The sequence below is a fragment of the Phacochoerus africanus genome, chromosome 5 (assembly GCF_016906955.1).
Source record: "Phacochoerus africanus isolate WHEZ1 chromosome 5, ROS_Pafr_v1, whole genome shotgun sequence".
NCBI classification, from domain to species: domain Eukaryota; kingdom Metazoa; phylum Chordata; class Mammalia; order Artiodactyla; family Suidae; genus Phacochoerus; species Phacochoerus africanus.
Genome location: NC_062548.1, coordinates 20,208,182 through 20,223,559, shown reverse-complemented (window position 1 = coordinate 20,223,559; position 15,378 = coordinate 20,208,182). Strand labels below are relative to the sequence as shown.

Genomic DNA, 15,378 nt, shown 5'->3' with positions numbered 1-15,378 from the left:
CAGGTGCAGCCCTAAAAAGCAAAAAAAAAAACAACACCACCGAAAAAACCTTGATGATGGCTTCGGGGCATCTTTAGCAGCATGGACTATTATTTCCCCCTGCCCCCTGCCGTTTTCCTCTTTTGTCTAACTTCACAAATGAGAGATGACTCCTCTCCGTTGCTTTAATTAGTCTCGCTGCCCCGTAATGAGCCTGATCCCGCCACGCTCGTGCCAGGCAGGGGCCGCCGTGGGGAGAGGAGTGGGTGTAGACCCCACGAGGTGGTTCTCCCAGCAGCAGGGGGCTGTCCTCATCTCTCCGCTCCTTATACCACCCCCCACCCCCATCCCAGGTTAATCGACGGAGCCAACATCACCATGGAGGACGAGCACATGTGGCTGATCCCCTTCTCACCGGGGCTGGACCACGTGGTCACCATCCGCTTCGACAGAGCCGAAAGCATCGCAGGCCTGCGCTTCTGGAACTACAATAAATCTCCCGAGGACACCTATCGGGGGGTAAGCCGGGGAACAGCGGCCCCGCTCAGTCCACTGTCAGGGAAACAGCGGCTTGATGAATGGCTGGCGTGGCTGCCAGAGAGGAGCATAAATCCTCCAGAACTTTCCAAATGGAGCTGGGGGGTTACAGCCAGGGAGAGAGAGAGCTGCCGCCGTTCCCTTCTGCAAACAGCGGATGCAGCCTAGAGAGCCCGGGGCAGACTCGGGGGACTCTTCTGGGGGTTCAGGGGTCCTCGGCAGGCCCAGCCCCCAACTCAGAGTGGCTGATTGCACCCCTTTTGTTCACTGAGCGCTTTGGGGGCCAGGCCTGGGCTGAGAGCTTCTCATACTTTGGTCCCTTCATTGGACCTGCGTCCCAGCCTCTGGGAGGCAGGTATTATTACCCCTCTCTTCCAGGGTATTAAAAACCGAGGCTCAGGGAGTCCCCACTGTAGCGCACTGGGTTCAGGAAGGCTCTGGCTTGTCTCTGTGGAGGCGTCAGTTCGATTCCCGGCCCAGCGCAGGGGATTCAGGACCTGCCATTGCTGCAGCTGTGGTGTAGATCACAGCTGCGGCTCAGATTCGATCCCTGGCTGGGGAACGTCCACATGCCACGATGCAGCCAAAAAGAAAAAATAAAATAAAATAAAAATTAAAAAAATAAAAACCGAGGCTCAGAGAGGTCTCGTCACTCACCTCAGGTCACACAGCTAAAGCCCCCGTCCATACCTGCTGGACTTGGAGCCTACACTCTAAATTTCTACCCTGTGTTTCCTGCTGGCTGTGAAAAAGCAGGGGCCTCTGTTAGAATGTGGAAAAGAGCAGCAAAAGTGCCCCCTTTCATGGGCTTTTCTGGCCTATGCGCACACGAACCATGAGACATTTGTCCCCTCCCACTACATGGAAGTGGTGATGACAAAGTCACCTAAAACCTGCTAGAGCCCTGAAGTCACCAGGCTCTGCGGCTGACTCCCCCCTCCCTCCTGCCCTTAGCAGCTGTGTGACCTTGGGCAAGTGGGCTGCCTCTCCTGGGCCTCGGTTTCCTCACGTGTAAAAGGAGGAGGGGGGAGTTACCCGCCTCGGGAGGGCGGTCATCACCCTCCGTCCCATGGGAGGTGACAGCGCCAGGACCCGGTCTCTGGGTCGTGAGCCCATGTCTGGGCTCCTCACCATGTCCCGTCGGTCTGGTGCCTTCAGACCCCGGTCATTTATCACAGCAAAGTGAGTGCCCTCCCCCGCCCCTGCCCCCACTCCCCCATGCCCCCCCAGTACAATAGCTCCTCAGATTGCAGTTTACAAATCCTCCCGGGCAGCCCTGCTGTCTTTGTAAACACGCTTCCATTCTCTCTCTCTCTCTCTCTCTCCCTCTCGGGTTGAGCAGGTATAAAATGTCAGATACACTGGCCTTAGAAAAACATCCTTCTGCCTCCACTCGTGCCACTGGGCCTTTCCCTTCCCTCGAGGGCACCAGTCTTTCCAGCTGAGCTTCCACGACCTGGATTTACCGCCTGGAAACATGGGGCCCAGAGCCCCCACTGCCCAGGTCTGCCCCCCACGCCCCGCCTCAGTGGTGCCAATGATGTGCCATGGGAGGGGGCAGGACCTGAGCGATGCACCCCAGGAAACCCCAGCCCCTCCCTCCCCAGGAAAGTGCATCCGATGCCTGCCCCACAGCGGGCTACTGGGCACCCTGGCTAACGGGCCCCTGGAGTGTAGTTAGAGCCAGGCCTGACACATCCCTCCTGTGTGTCCTTGGGCAAATTGCTTAGTCTCTCTGAAGTCTAGTTTCCTTAAAGCCCCTTCTGGGGCCCTGGAGAAGTCAGGGATGCTTCCTGGAGGAGGTGGTGCCCTTGGAAGAGGGACAGGGGCTTCCTGGGCCTCTGCTTTGCTCTCTTGCCAGCTTTGCTTCAGGTGGCTTTGTCCACGGTGCAAATCCTAGCAGCTCCAGGCTTGTGTTCTGCACGCTTCAAGTCCAGCAGAAGAGAGAACTCCCCTTTCAAAGCGAAACCCCGGAAGCCATGCTCATTGTTCTGGCTGAGTTCTTTGCCTTGAACGGGTCACATGGCCCGCGGGTTAACAGTTCTCAGTTTGGCCAGGTGTGGGTCACATGTCCAGCTCTGGGACCTGGGTAGGCATTAGCTTTGAGGAAAGCCGACTGAGATGTAGTAACAGCTTTGGGGTTGCCATATCCAGCCATGCCTGAAGCCAGATCCTCTTAGGTTTATGCGCTCTGTGACTGACTGACTCATGTTGGCGGGGGGCTCCCTGAATGCTAAAGGGCCCCAGGATACATTGTTGTCCACTAGACTCAGGACAGGGCCCCTTCCTTTCTGCACTCTGTGTCTCCCAGGAGTGAAACGCCACCCCTTTCAGCAGCCGGCCCAGCTGCTCATCATGAAGGTGGGGTGAGGTGCTGGGAGCCCTAGTTCCAAAATGGGTAGCCGGAGAGAGGGTGCCAGCTTAGCACCCCTCTCTGCTCACCCACCACTCCCTGCCCAGGGGAACAAAGCTGAGCCCCTGCAGACCCTGCCTTCAGGCTTTGACATGTACTGGTAGAGCCCAGCCGTGAGGCTGGGCAAAATCCAGCCCAGCACAGGGAGACACGGTGGCCCCAATCCAATCAATCCAGCCAGTTCTTAGTAAGCACTTACTGTGTGCCAGGCCCTACGGCAGACATGGCCATCATCCAGCTGGGGTCTCTGCCATTAAGGGAGACTCAGACACCCCAAGGACACAGCTAGGGAAGATATGCCCATAAAAGGACAAGCCAAGGGCTATGACAGGGACGATAGATCGAGAAGGGGCCCGTTTCTGTCCCTGGGGAAAGAGGTAGGAGAGGAGAAGAGGAGTGAGCCAGGGTTTGGAGAAGTCAGTCTAGGCTAACACCGGTCCAGCGTGTATTTTGCAACGAGCACTGTTCTATTCTGGAGACTTGCTATAACTTAGTTCGTCACTGAGCCCATTTCACAGATGAGAAGATCGAGGCAGGGAGCTTAAGTAACTTACATAACCACTCATGGCGGATCTCGGAGCACCTGAGTCCGTGCCCTTGACCAGCCTGTCATACCAGCTCAGGCCACCGCAGCCGAGTAGACCAGGGAAGGGCTACACGTGTCCACCGCGGCGGGGACCTCACCCGCCTTGTCCCCCGCTCTCCGCCCGGTGCCTGGCACAGCGCCTGGCACACCACAGGGATGGCCCTGGAAAGGGGATCCCGGCCAGGTGTTTCGGGTCTGGGAGGAAGGCCTGGGGCTCCGTGCGGGATCCTCTGTCGTAAATGCCAGCCGCCAGCAGCACAGCCACAGCAGCGTTCCCCAGCCTCACACGGGCTTCTTCTCTCCAGGCCAAAGTCGTCCACGTCTCCCTGGACGGCCTGTGCGTCTCCCCTCCCGAGGGCTTCCTCATCCGGAAGGGGCCAGGCAACTGCCACTTCGATTTTGCTCAAGAAATCCTCTTCGTGGACTACCTGCGGGCCCGACTGCTGCCCCAGCCGGCTCAGAGGTAAGGGGAGCAGCTCCGGGGAGGGTCCCCCCTGGGAGGGTTCCCCATCCCTGCCCGCAGGCGCTGGCTCCGCGCATGAGGCTCTGCAGCGTGGCCCGAGAGGGTTTTGAAATTCTGATCAAATACGTTGCTTTTCAACCCCAGCCATTCTCTCCAGCTCAGCCAAGCCTCTCCAGAAGCCTGTGGGATGTAGCCACCTTGTCTGGGGAGGTTAGGGTGTCTCACCCGCCGTCTGGAGCGCTCGAGATTGTAAATGCTTCGTTGCGCTTCCTGCTGAGCAAAAGAGGCTCCAGCCTGCCTCCCTTCCAGAAATGCCCGCTGGCCGGTTCGGGGAAGGGCCCCCCTCCTCTTGATTCTGTGTTCCTGCTTTGGAAAGATTCAAAGAGAAAAATAGAGCCTAAAGGTTTCATGGATTCCCTGGGATTTCTTGGCCCCCATCTCAGCCGCATTAAGTTCATGAGGATTTGTAAATGCCATGTTAAGTTTACTCATTTAAACCCCCTGATGTCCAAACACCAGAGGCCAAGCTCTCGAAGCAAAATGAGTTTCCTACCACTGTAAGCTGGGGCTCGTGCCTTGGGCCAGATACAGGAATGGTCACTTAATTATAGCATTGGCCCTGGAAATTGAAGAAAACCCGGCTGGAGCTGGAGGGCACTGGCCACAGACAGGGAGAGAAGCCGGGCAAGGAGGATTCTAGAGGAAGAGAGAGGCACCCCACTCCCCCGACCCCATGTGTCTGCTCTGAGCCCCATGCTTGTGAAACGGACAGTAGTAAGGGCCTGAACCTAACCAGAACACAGACTGGGATTCGAACCCACATACCAGGACTCGAAGCAGCCTACACCCAGATTGGGCCTCGAACCCACAGTTTTAAATTAGAATCCCTCACCCTGTGTCTGGACCCACTGAGGTTCCGGTATTTCATGTCTCCGTGCAGAAGGAATTCAGCAAGAGACAAAGGGATAGGCAAGAAATAGATTTATTAAGAAAGGATGCTTGTGAGCGATGCAAGCGGGCAGGCCCAGAAGCTCTGCCCCCCCAGGATCCGGTGGGCGACGGTTTTATCCTCCAAGGGGAGCGGGGGTCAGAAAAGCCCGCCTCTTCCTTTCTGGGAGTAGCAGCTCCTCCTTGGTATCCGGTAAGGGGTGTCTTCACATCTGCAGAAGGCTGGTCCTCAGACTCTTGCCCTTGGTCTGAACCTGAAGGCAGCCTTCATCCCATCCCCCGTGCAAGGACCGGAGGCAAATCTCAAGGCTCCACTAAAGAAAAAAGCCTGCCTTGCGCTGATGGTTTTCTTGAGCCATTTATTCCCTTAACAGTGATCTCCCAATGTCCCCTAAGTTTCCCTCTTTAAATATGGTCCTTTATCGGGACGTCTACAACCACCTGTGCCTCCTCCATCCCTCAGGGAACCCTTCCAGCCACCCTTTGAATTGGGGATTGTTACGCCCATTTTACAGATGTGGGAACTGAGGCCCAGGCCAGTAAAGCCGCTTGCTCAGGATCACAAAGCCAAAGCCTTCAGGGCTTTCCACCTCCTCTCGGCGCCCACCTCCCAGCCCACCCCCGCTTCAGCCTACTTCCTGGGGCAAACACCTGCTGCCCGGCCCCTTCCCACCTCAGGGCCTTTGCTCTGGGTGCTCTTTGGCTCGGAAGGCTCAGCTCTGACTCTGACTCAGACATCCACCCCTCTGGGGTGGCCTCTCCCCCCCATCACTCTGCCCCATTGGCCCCTCTCTCGTGGGCCCCCCTCAGCTCTCAGCACAGCATGGACTCACCTGGTTCACAAGGGGCTAAAGTAGAGCAGGCGTGGTTAAGGGAGTGGACCCCGGAACCAGACAACGTTGGGTCCCATCCCACATCTGCCACCTTCCAGCTGTGTGATCTTGAGCCAGTGACTTCCCTTCTCTGTGCTCCAGTTTTCGTCACCCACAACCCAAGGAAGTAAGAGGACCCACCCCCACTCCCACCCCCACCCCAGGGCTGTTTTGAGGCCTGCAAGGCCCCGTACCAGTCAGACTGAGGCGACGAGCCTCCTCCAGTAGGTGGGGAATCCCATGCCAGCAAAAGCTTGTCTGTCCTTCCGGCCAGTGCCTCCCCAGGGGAATAGCTGACCAGCAGTTTGGGCCACTGCGATCCTCTGCTTCCTGGTGCTCTTCTGTTTTTTCAGGCTGGACACGAAGAGCCTGGAGCGGGCAAGCATGGACTACGAGGCACCCCTGATGCCCTGCGGCTGTATCCTCCTCCTCCTCCTCCCCCTCCCCCCATCCTGGCTCCCGGGGCCTCGCCCAGAACCCAGGCAGAGGGCGAGGCCCGCCCCAGCTGGGGGTCTCGGCTTTAGCTGCGGACCCAGGTTTCAGCCAGGCCAGAGCTGGAGCCCGTGCAGGGAAACCAAGGATGGGAGGGTCCCCGGATCCCTGGGACACTGGGTACTGCCAGGCTGGGGGCGGCTGCACGAGTTCCAGGACCTGCCCCCTGCTGGGCTGAGGTTGCTGGAAGCAGCACCAAGGGCTGGAGCCTGGAGGGGCCACAGAAGCTGCAACGGACCCAAAGACGGGGTTGGGGGTTGTCCTTGGAACCAGGAAGGGAGGAGATGAAGAGAAAACAGAGGCACAGAGAGGTGAAGTAACTTGCAGGGCCACATAGCGGGGACAGGGCAGGGCCAGGTTAGTGAACACAGGTAGCCTGGCTCTCTCACTCGCCTATTCTCCCAGAAGGACCACCTCTAGCTATGTCCCCTCTGCCCCCCCACCGCTCCCAGGGTTCCTGGCCCACCCGCTCCTGGGGCTGCTGCAAGCGAGCAGGGGACAGGGCTGAGGAAGGGCTGGATGTCCCATTGTGGGGGACTCCGTCAGCAATGGGGGAGGGGGTCACCCTGTCCTGGCCCATCCCCCCCACGCTGTGCTCCTCCCCCACCCTCCCTCCCCGTTTCACCCCCTACACACTTGAAGCGGGTGGAGGAGGGAACAGACACTGTTCTTGTCATTTTGCAACCAGGGGGCCTGAGACCTGGTCACTGCTGAGCACCCTGTGCCAAGTGTGTGACAGATGCTCCCCATCCTGCCAGCTCCCTAGAACGCACCTCCCCCTCCTGTCCTGTCTCCTGGGGCCTGGAGAAAGCTTTTGAATTCCTAAAACACACCACACACATTGGCAGTTTAAATAAGAAAATTCGGGGGAGTTCCCGTCGTGGTGCAGTGGTTAACGAATCTGACTAGGAACCACGAGGGTGCGGGTTCGATCCCTGGCCTCGTTCAGTGGGTTAAGGATCTGGCGTTGCCGTGAGCTGTGGTGTAGGTCGCAGACGCGGCTCGGATCCCGCGTTGCTGTGGCTGTGGTGTAGGCCGGTGGCTACAGCTCCGATGAGACCCCTAGCCTGGGAATCTCCATGTGCCGCAGGAGTGGCCCTAGAAAAGGCACAAAGGCAAATAAATAAATACATAAATAAATAAGAAAATTCGATGCCATATACATTCTGATCGACTTTAGTCTCAGAAGGAAAAAAAATCATTTTTTCTCTCATTCATCTCTATAAACATATATATATGTTATCTTTGTAATTGTTTTCCTTTGTTCTCCAGAAAATTAAGCCTGTTTTTCCTTAATAACATGGTCCAGTCATTTTCCAGTTTCAGCTCCTGACCAGCTGGGGTGACCCCTATTACATCGGTCTCACCGGCCTGGAGCTGTATGACGAGCGGGGAGAAAAAATCCCTCTGTCGGAAAACAGTATCCTTTCTAAGCCGAAGGGGGGGTTCCACTCAGACTGCAGGGAGCATGGCACGGTCACGGGAAGGAGCAGGCCCCTCGAATGTAGAGAGAAACGCCCCTGTAGGAACCAGCCCCGGAAATTAAAAATGGTACTGAGCCCTCCGTACGGTCAGATGTGACCATTGCCAGCAGGCAGGCCAGGATACCCATAAATACAAAGAGTTCATGGCCCAGGGATCTGGGGGAGGCTCCCGACCGCAGCCCCCTTTTGGAGAACCGTAGCAAACGTTGGTGTTCTAAAGGCTCTGACAAGGCCTGCAGGGAGCAACCTGTTGCTCTGTGTTCCACCCAGGGTGTCCTGTATTTATTGACTACGGAGCCCTGTGCTCATGGAATGCCCACACCAGACTTTGCAAATTGTTAACCTAGGGATTTTTTCTTTCTTTCTTTCTTTTTAGGGCCGCACCTGCAGCATATGGAAGTTCCCAGGCTAGGGGGTCAAATCAGAGCTAGAAGTGCCACAGCAACGCCAGATCGGAGCCACGTCTGCGACCCACACCACAGCTCACGGCAACGCCGGATCCTCAACCCACTGATCGAGGCCAGGGATCGAACCTGCATCCTTGTAGATAGTAGTCGGGTTCATTACTGCTGAGCCACAATGGAAACTCCTGATTCTTGGTGGCTTTGATCATTCTTAGTGATTCCTTGTGTGTATAAATCTTCAGCTTTACCAAGAGCATGCTCCGTGTCCTCTGAGACCGTCAAGCCAATTCTGGGACATAGAGATGTTTGGTCCCATTTTTCAGATGAGGAAGCAGGCCCTGAGATGTCCCGAGACTTGCCCAGATCTCGCAGGTCAGGATGGCAGGGCCAGAGCTGGAACCGGGTCCTCAAGGTCCTTACGAATGCTTGTCCGCTGAGTCGCAGTAGCTGAGTCTGTCTCTCCCCCATCCTCGCAGCCTCACGTACCGAGGCAGAATCCAGCCATGCCCTTGTCCCCTCTGCAAAGGCAAACCGTCTCAGCATTTGCCCTGCACTCTCCAAAGCTGCAATGACACTTTTTATTCCTGCCTCCAGCAATTGCACGCAACCCATCTTTTTCAGCCTGCCCTCTGCGTGGCTTCCTCCTCTTTCCTTGAAACTGGCCACCCCTCTGCTCTCACCCCTGCTCCCCTCAGCTTCTGCACTTTCATTTTCCCCAGAACATGTCTAATTGGGCTGTCACGCCTCCCGCTGCCCAGAGCAGCAGGCAGCCGCTCTGCCTGCCAGGCGAGCCCGCCTGGGTGTCCCCAGAGCCATGCCGTCCGCGTGATGGAGGCTGGCGGCCACAAGAGTGGCCCATGGTGCCGGGTGCCCAGCACACTGCTTTGGGTTATGACAGCTTAGTGGCGTCTGCAGATATCGCTGCCTTCCCTGACAGCGTCAACTCCCTGGAGGGCGTGTGTGGGGATGTCCGGACCCCCGACAAGCTCATTGACCAAGTGAACGACACCAACGACGGCAGGCACATGTGGCTGGCTCCCATCCTGCCTGGCCTGGTGGGTTCCGGAGGCTCCCAGCCCTGGGGTGGATGGTGGCCTGGGTGGGGGGTGGCATCCCCAGTCTCAGCGACACACCTCCAGGAAGCCTCGGGTCTTGATTAGATGGGTGGGCTCTTTGGCACCAGAGTTCTTCCCCTTCCCTGGGGGTCTTCTCACAAAGGGACACCAGGGAGAGGAAGGTCCACCTGGGACCCCGAGGGCCAGGCGCCCGACGCAGCAGACCTGGAAGCTCAGGCATCCCTCAGACGCCTCGGGCATCCTTCTCTGGGTCTCTTCTCTGTCTGGGCAGAGTCCATTCTGCCCTCCTCCTCGTAGCCCCAGCCTCCCCCCACTCACTTTCTGTCCCTCGTTTGATGTCGCCAGGCACTTGACCCCAAATCCGCCCCCTTCTCTGGCCTCAGATCTGCCTGGCCAAGCTCTTCCAACCAGCTGTTGCCTAGATGTGATTTTCTTTGTATTTGTTTTTTGTGGGTCAGGGAGGGGTGGTTGTAGAACTTCTTGAATCTGTAGCTTGATGTTTCTTGCTAGTTCTGAAAAAATTCTTTTTTTTTTTTTTTTTTTTTGCTTTTTAGGGCCGCACCCTAGGCATATGGAGGTTCCCAGGCTAGGGGTCCAATCAGAGCTGTAGCTGCTGGCCTACACCACAGCTCATGGCAATGCCGGATCCTTAACCCACTGAGCAAGGCCGGGGATCGAACCCGCAACCTCATGGTTCCTAGTCAGATTCATTTCCACTGCGCCACGCTGGGAACTCCTCCTGCTTATCTTTTTGCTCTAGGGGTGGGCCTGGTCAGTGGTGGTCAAGAGACAGGTGAGAGGCCAGGAGGTGGGACAGGTGGGCTGGCACCCCCGCCAGCCTCTCAGCCTCAGGGCTGGATGCCTGGGTAGATGTGCAGCAGGGGCCGGGGCTGGCCTCAGTGTGTCCGCTGGGACATCCCCTTTTCCATTCCCATGTGGTTGGGCTGGAGGTTAAGCGGGTGTGTTTTTCTCTCAAAACCCTCACAGGCAAGGGTGGCAGCCCTGCAATTGTCCATCAGCTTCCCTTGAGCAGAGGCCAACCCCTCAGCCCAGCCCCACCACTTCAAAGGGGAATCGTAGATCTATCAGCCTTCAGAGCGGGGACCACCAAACGGATGGTCCAGCCTGCCACCCTCCTGCCCTTGGCCAGCAGGTGTCTGCCATCGTCTTTCACCTGAAGGCCTTTGGGTGTGGGGCACTTTCTCCCTCCGTCCGTCTCCCGGCCAGACTCCCACATCTATATCTGCTAGAGCCCCGTGGGCAGCTGAGTTTGAAGACCCTGTGTTTCTGTGATACAAGCAGATGGCTGACCTTCCCACACCCCCCACCCCTTCCTGGGTCTCTCTATTTTTTTTTATTTTTTAGCCCATACCTGCAGCCATATGGAGGTTCCCAGGCTAAGAATCAAATCAAAGCTGCCACTGCCAGTCTACACCACAGCTACAGCAACACGGAATCCAAGCCAAGTCTTTGACCTGCACCACAGCTCATGGCAATGCCAGATCCTTAACCCACTGAGCGGGTCCAGGGATCGAACCTGCATCCTCATGGTTATTAGTGGGATTCGTTACCACTGAGCCATGTCGGGAACTCCTCCTGGGTCATTCTAAGAATGGCCACAGACTGAGACCCAGGGCCTGTGGCAGAACTAAGCCTGCAGCCTGTGGCCAGCCCTGAATTCTTTTTGCTTTATTCTATCTGGTAAGGGCCGCCGGATATTTGAGTCTTTACTAGGGGTGGGGAGCTGTTGGAGGCTACTGGGGACCCCCTTTACTAGCGGATTCTGCCACTGATCAGGACAGCCCCCTCCCCACTCCCCCAGCAGAGGTTCACAGACATATGCTGGAAATTACCCTTCAGGGCCAGTCGTCTGTGCTTTTCATTCATGATTGGAAAAAGGACAAACAGGGGTCAAGGCTGTGCTGATGGCTGGCCTGGAGGCAGTGCCTCTCGACTCTGGAGCTGGGGACGGTCCCCTTGGCCCCTGGAGCCCCAGACTGTGTTTCTGGACCTGACCTGGAGGCAAGGGAAAAGCATTCCCCATCCTCTGAGAGTATTTAAATGAGGGCCACGCCAGGCCCGGAAAAACAGGCCCTTCCCACAGCCAGCTCAGCGGTTTGTTGCAAACGCAGCCACACGTGACCTGACTCAAGATGGGCTTCGAGGAGCTGCAAGGCGCCAGGAACCCCACACCGCGGGCCCCCCGCAGCCCAGGCTGGCCGTCGCGGGCAGCGCTGCCTCGGGTGCCCCCACCACCACCACCACCCCCGGGGCTGGCACCCCAGCCCAGCCCAGCACCGCTGTTTCCAAACATGCCTGTTTTAATGAGTTCTTCTCTGCGCCAGGTGAACCGGGTGTATGTGATTTTCGATCTGCCTACCACGGTGTCAATGATCAAACTGTGGAATTACGCGAAAACACCCCATCGAGGGGTGAAGGAGTTTGGCGTAAGTACTTATTAGCTGGGGTTTTTTTTTTTTTTTTTTTTGAGATAATTATGCTCGCTGGTAATTAGGCCGCTGGCAATTATCATTTGTTGCAGTTTGATTTACTTCTCTCTACCGCAACCTTAGACAGAAATGCCTGGTCCTCAGAGGCAGGGACATTTGCCGTCCAACCGTGAATTGAAAACCTCCCCCGGAAAAAAAAAAAAACAAAAAATAAAAACAGAAAGTGGCTTTTCTTTCCTCTTCTTGAATCCTACTGATTTAGGGAGTTCTTCATGCCCGAGGCAACTCGGGGGCAGGGAGAGCAGGGACCTGGGGGACCAGAGACCCGAGTTTGGCTCCCGGCTCTGCCACGTGGGTTAAGGATTCGAGCCCTTTGAGCCTCGGCTTCCTCCTCTGCTACGTGGGGCTAATCCAGGTGCCTGTCCTGGACCTGGGACGATCAGAAATCACTGCGCAGGCCAGGGACCTAGTAGGCAAGGCCCTGAGCACGGACGGGCTTTGCCCGAGGTCACACATGGGACGGAGGAGGGAGCTGATCGGGCCGCATGCCATGACCCCTCCTCTGTCCGTCCAGCTCCTGGTGGACGACTTGCTCGTGTACAATGGGATCCTGGCCATGGTGGGCCACCTGGTCAGGGGCATCCTGCCCACGTGCGAGCCCACGGTGCCCTACCACACCATCCTCTTCACGGAGGACACGAACATCTGCCAGCAGGAGAAGCACACCGCCATCAGGTGCGCCCAGAGCCAGGCCCTCGACCTCCCCTCCCCCGCCACCTTCCCCCCGCACCCCCCGCCCCGGGCCCTCATGAGCAGGGGTGGCCGGGACGTGAGGCTCAGAGGCTGATGGGACCTTCTGGCTTCTCCTCGCCCCATAGTCATCAGGTGGAGGACCAGGATGTGCAGATGATGAACGAAAACCAAATCGTTAGCAACTCGAAAAGGAAGCAGAACGCAGTTGACCCAGGTCAGTTTCCACCGCTACCCAGATGCCGGGTCGACCAGAAGTCTGGTCGCAACAGACCAGGGAGTGGGCAGCATTCTCAGACCCTTCTGACCCAGGAGCCCGCCTGGCATGGGGCAGGGGGCTGATGGGGGCAGAACCCCAGAGCAATGAGCTGGGCTTCCCGGAAGCCAGGCCTTGCGGGTGCAGAGGGCAGAGGGCCAGGAAGGGCCCAAGCCTACTTGGAAAGGGTTGCCTGGGATCGTGGGAAACCAGGAGAGATGGACTGGGTTGGACAGGCAGAGGGAACAGCATTGCTGGAGGCAGCTGGGGTGGCGGCCGGGTCTCCGGGGGCCTTGAAGGGCAGTGGGGCAGTCTGGCTTTCACCCCAAGGCCAGGGGGCACCCTCAGGATGGTGGTGGGTAACGCTGCTCCCTCTGTGTTCTCCCCTGACAGCCTTACGCCCCAAAACCTGCATCAGTGAGAAGGAGGCAGCGAGACGGTGGCGGTGCTGATGGCCAAGCGGGGAGAGCCGGTCCTCTCAGCCAGGGTGGGGCTCCATCACGGGTCCCCACTCGGCACCTGCGTCCCCTGTCCTCGGGCCTCCCCATAGGCCAGCCCAGATGCTCAGGGCCTGGAAGGGAGCTGCAGTGTGGAGGGGGGCCCCCTCTGGGGAGAGGGGACCCAAGGGGTGCTCGGCCCTGGGAAACAGGAGTTCCAGGCGGGAGGAGGAAGCGGTGCCTCCCTCTGTCCCCTGCTGTTCGGGGGCTGGCTGCAGGGGGCCTGGGGACACGTGGCTCAGTGCCTCTCCGCTGAGATCCAGCAAAGCAGGCCCAAGTCCTCTCAGGCTTATCATGGGCTCCGTGGGCTCGGCCTGGCTCCAGGCAGGACGGTGACATGGGCTGCGGAGGCGTCCCAGCCAGCCTTCCCAGGCCCCGGAGTATGGCTGAGCCGGGCAGAGACCAGGCTTCCAACACCACCGAGGGTGAGGCCCCGGCTCAGGCACCAACGACCCCCACACCCACCACATCTCTGCCTCATTTGGGGGCTGGCCGAGCTGCCTGAGAGGGTGGGATTTTTCCCTGGACTCCCCAGATGTCTAACCCAGTTTTGAGGAAGGAATCCCCTCAGGGAAGCTGATCCTGCAAGGGCCTCCATCCTCTGGTCAAGCCTAAGAAAGGATCAGCCAGGGGCCCGAGTCCCGCTGAGGAACAGGGGTGAGGGTGTGTGGGTGGGGGGGAGCCGACCCCACGTGCTCCCCAGAGCCGCCCCCATCCTGGCTGGAGGGTCCCTGTCTCTGCGGTGCTGCCAGGCTCAGGTAGGACAGATGGGCAGCTTCGGAGCCGGGAGGCCCGTAGGGCCCCTCCAGATGCCTCCTGGATGCCAGGCCGGGAGACCGAGGACCCGCGCTTGAGCCCCGCCCTCAGGCCCCAGAGGCCACGCCCCTTCCACTTGACCGCGCCAGGCTGGCGGCAGCCGGCACTGCGCCCCGGTTCCTGCAGTCTGACCCAGGCTTCTCTCGCCTGCTGTCTCCCTTTCCATCCTTGCCCCCACCCCAGATTCCTGGGCATCGGGCCGTGAGGTTCTTGTGGCCCGGGCCCCCACCCCTTTCTCACTCTTCCAGCAGCTTCCCGGCAAGTCAGAAATGTGCCTTGCACCCCCCAGCCCCCGGCCGCGTGAAGCCCAGAACGCATCTATTTCCATCTCTGTAACAAGCTCGGATCAGGGACCTAATTGGTTTCCCAGTGGTGGGTAATTTCTCGTTCCAAATATTAATCTGTTGTTTTCCTGGCGCCCAGCCCGGCCCCGCCGCCGCCGTACTGTACTCCAAGTACGTTCCTATGCAACCGAGAGCCCCAGCAAATACTTTATGAGCGTTGCCGCTTCCGCCCGAGCAGCTATGCAAATGCGCTTTTCATTTGGAGCGCGGGGCCGATGGGACGATCCGAAAGTGTTGCTCCCGGAGAAGATCCATCATTTTTCGTAGCTTCCAGGCCCCCAGCTTCTCGGCTCACCTCCCAGAGGTGGTGAGCGCCTGGGTGGGGGCGGCGGGGGGGGGGCGGTGAGGGGTGGGGGTTCCGGGCTCCCAGGATGGCTGACGCCAGGGGCAGTCGGGAGGTTTGATCCAACCAGCTTTTCGTGACCAAAATCAGCGCTGTAGCTTTAAAGGGAGCCCAGCCTTCCCTCCCCGCCCCCCAGCAGGTGTACAGGTCAGACATGTCTGGGAGACGGCCTGAGATGGCTCGAACCAGCGCCGCGCACACTTCCTCCCAGCCTCTTAGTTGATGTTTGTAATAATTGTGTGTATGGTGCAATTTAGGAGGGAAAAAAAAGAGAAAGCTGTACAGGCATTCACTCTAAAATAAATTTCTATTTTTTTCTCCTGTGAAATCAATAAAAGATGTTATTAAGCATATGGCCCGACGTACTGGATTTGGGGTCCAGACCGAGGGAGCCTGGGCTCCCTCTGAGAACTGACTCAGAGTCCGCAGGAGGCTGGCTGTTCCCTTTGCCCACCTGCGAATGGGGTCGTGATCCTGGCCAGATAAGAGACGCCCATACGTGTCTAGTGGTTATTATAGGTCTAGAACTAACTTATTTCATCCACGTGCAACCCTCCAGGTAGGTACCGTTATGATCCTCCTTTTACAGATAAGGGAACTGAGGCACAGAGAGGTTGAGTAACTTGCCCAAGACACACAGCTTTGGGAGCTATTAGTTCACAGATGCT

At 58.0% G+C, this 15,378-nt stretch overlaps 1 protein-coding gene across 3 annotated transcripts in view; it reads left to right on the top strand.

Annotated features, from left to right (window-relative positions):
* The window catches only part of KATNIP (katanin interacting protein), a 218,146-nt gene extending 203,442 nt beyond the window's left edge, over positions 1-14,704 (top strand). For all 3 annotated transcript variants that reach the window (XM_047780241.1, XM_047780240.1, XM_047780239.1), the window contains 9 exons: positions 333-498; positions 3,821-3,978; positions 6,152-6,216; positions 7,600-7,710; positions 9,094-9,233; positions 11,600-11,701; positions 12,279-12,439; positions 12,583-12,671; positions 13,104-14,704. In XM_047780241.1, the coding sequence (XP_047636197.1) occupies positions 333-498; positions 3,821-3,978; positions 6,152-6,216; positions 7,600-7,710; positions 9,094-9,233; positions 11,600-11,701; positions 12,279-12,439; positions 12,583-12,671; positions 13,104-13,162 (1,051 nt within the window). In that variant the 3' untranslated portion in view covers positions 13,163-14,704. The remainder of the gene's footprint in view (positions 1-332; positions 499-3,820; positions 3,979-6,151; positions 6,217-7,599; positions 7,711-9,093; positions 9,234-11,599; positions 11,702-12,278; positions 12,440-12,582; positions 12,672-13,103) is intronic.
* The last annotated feature ends 674 nt before the right edge of the window (positions 14,705-15,378 follow it).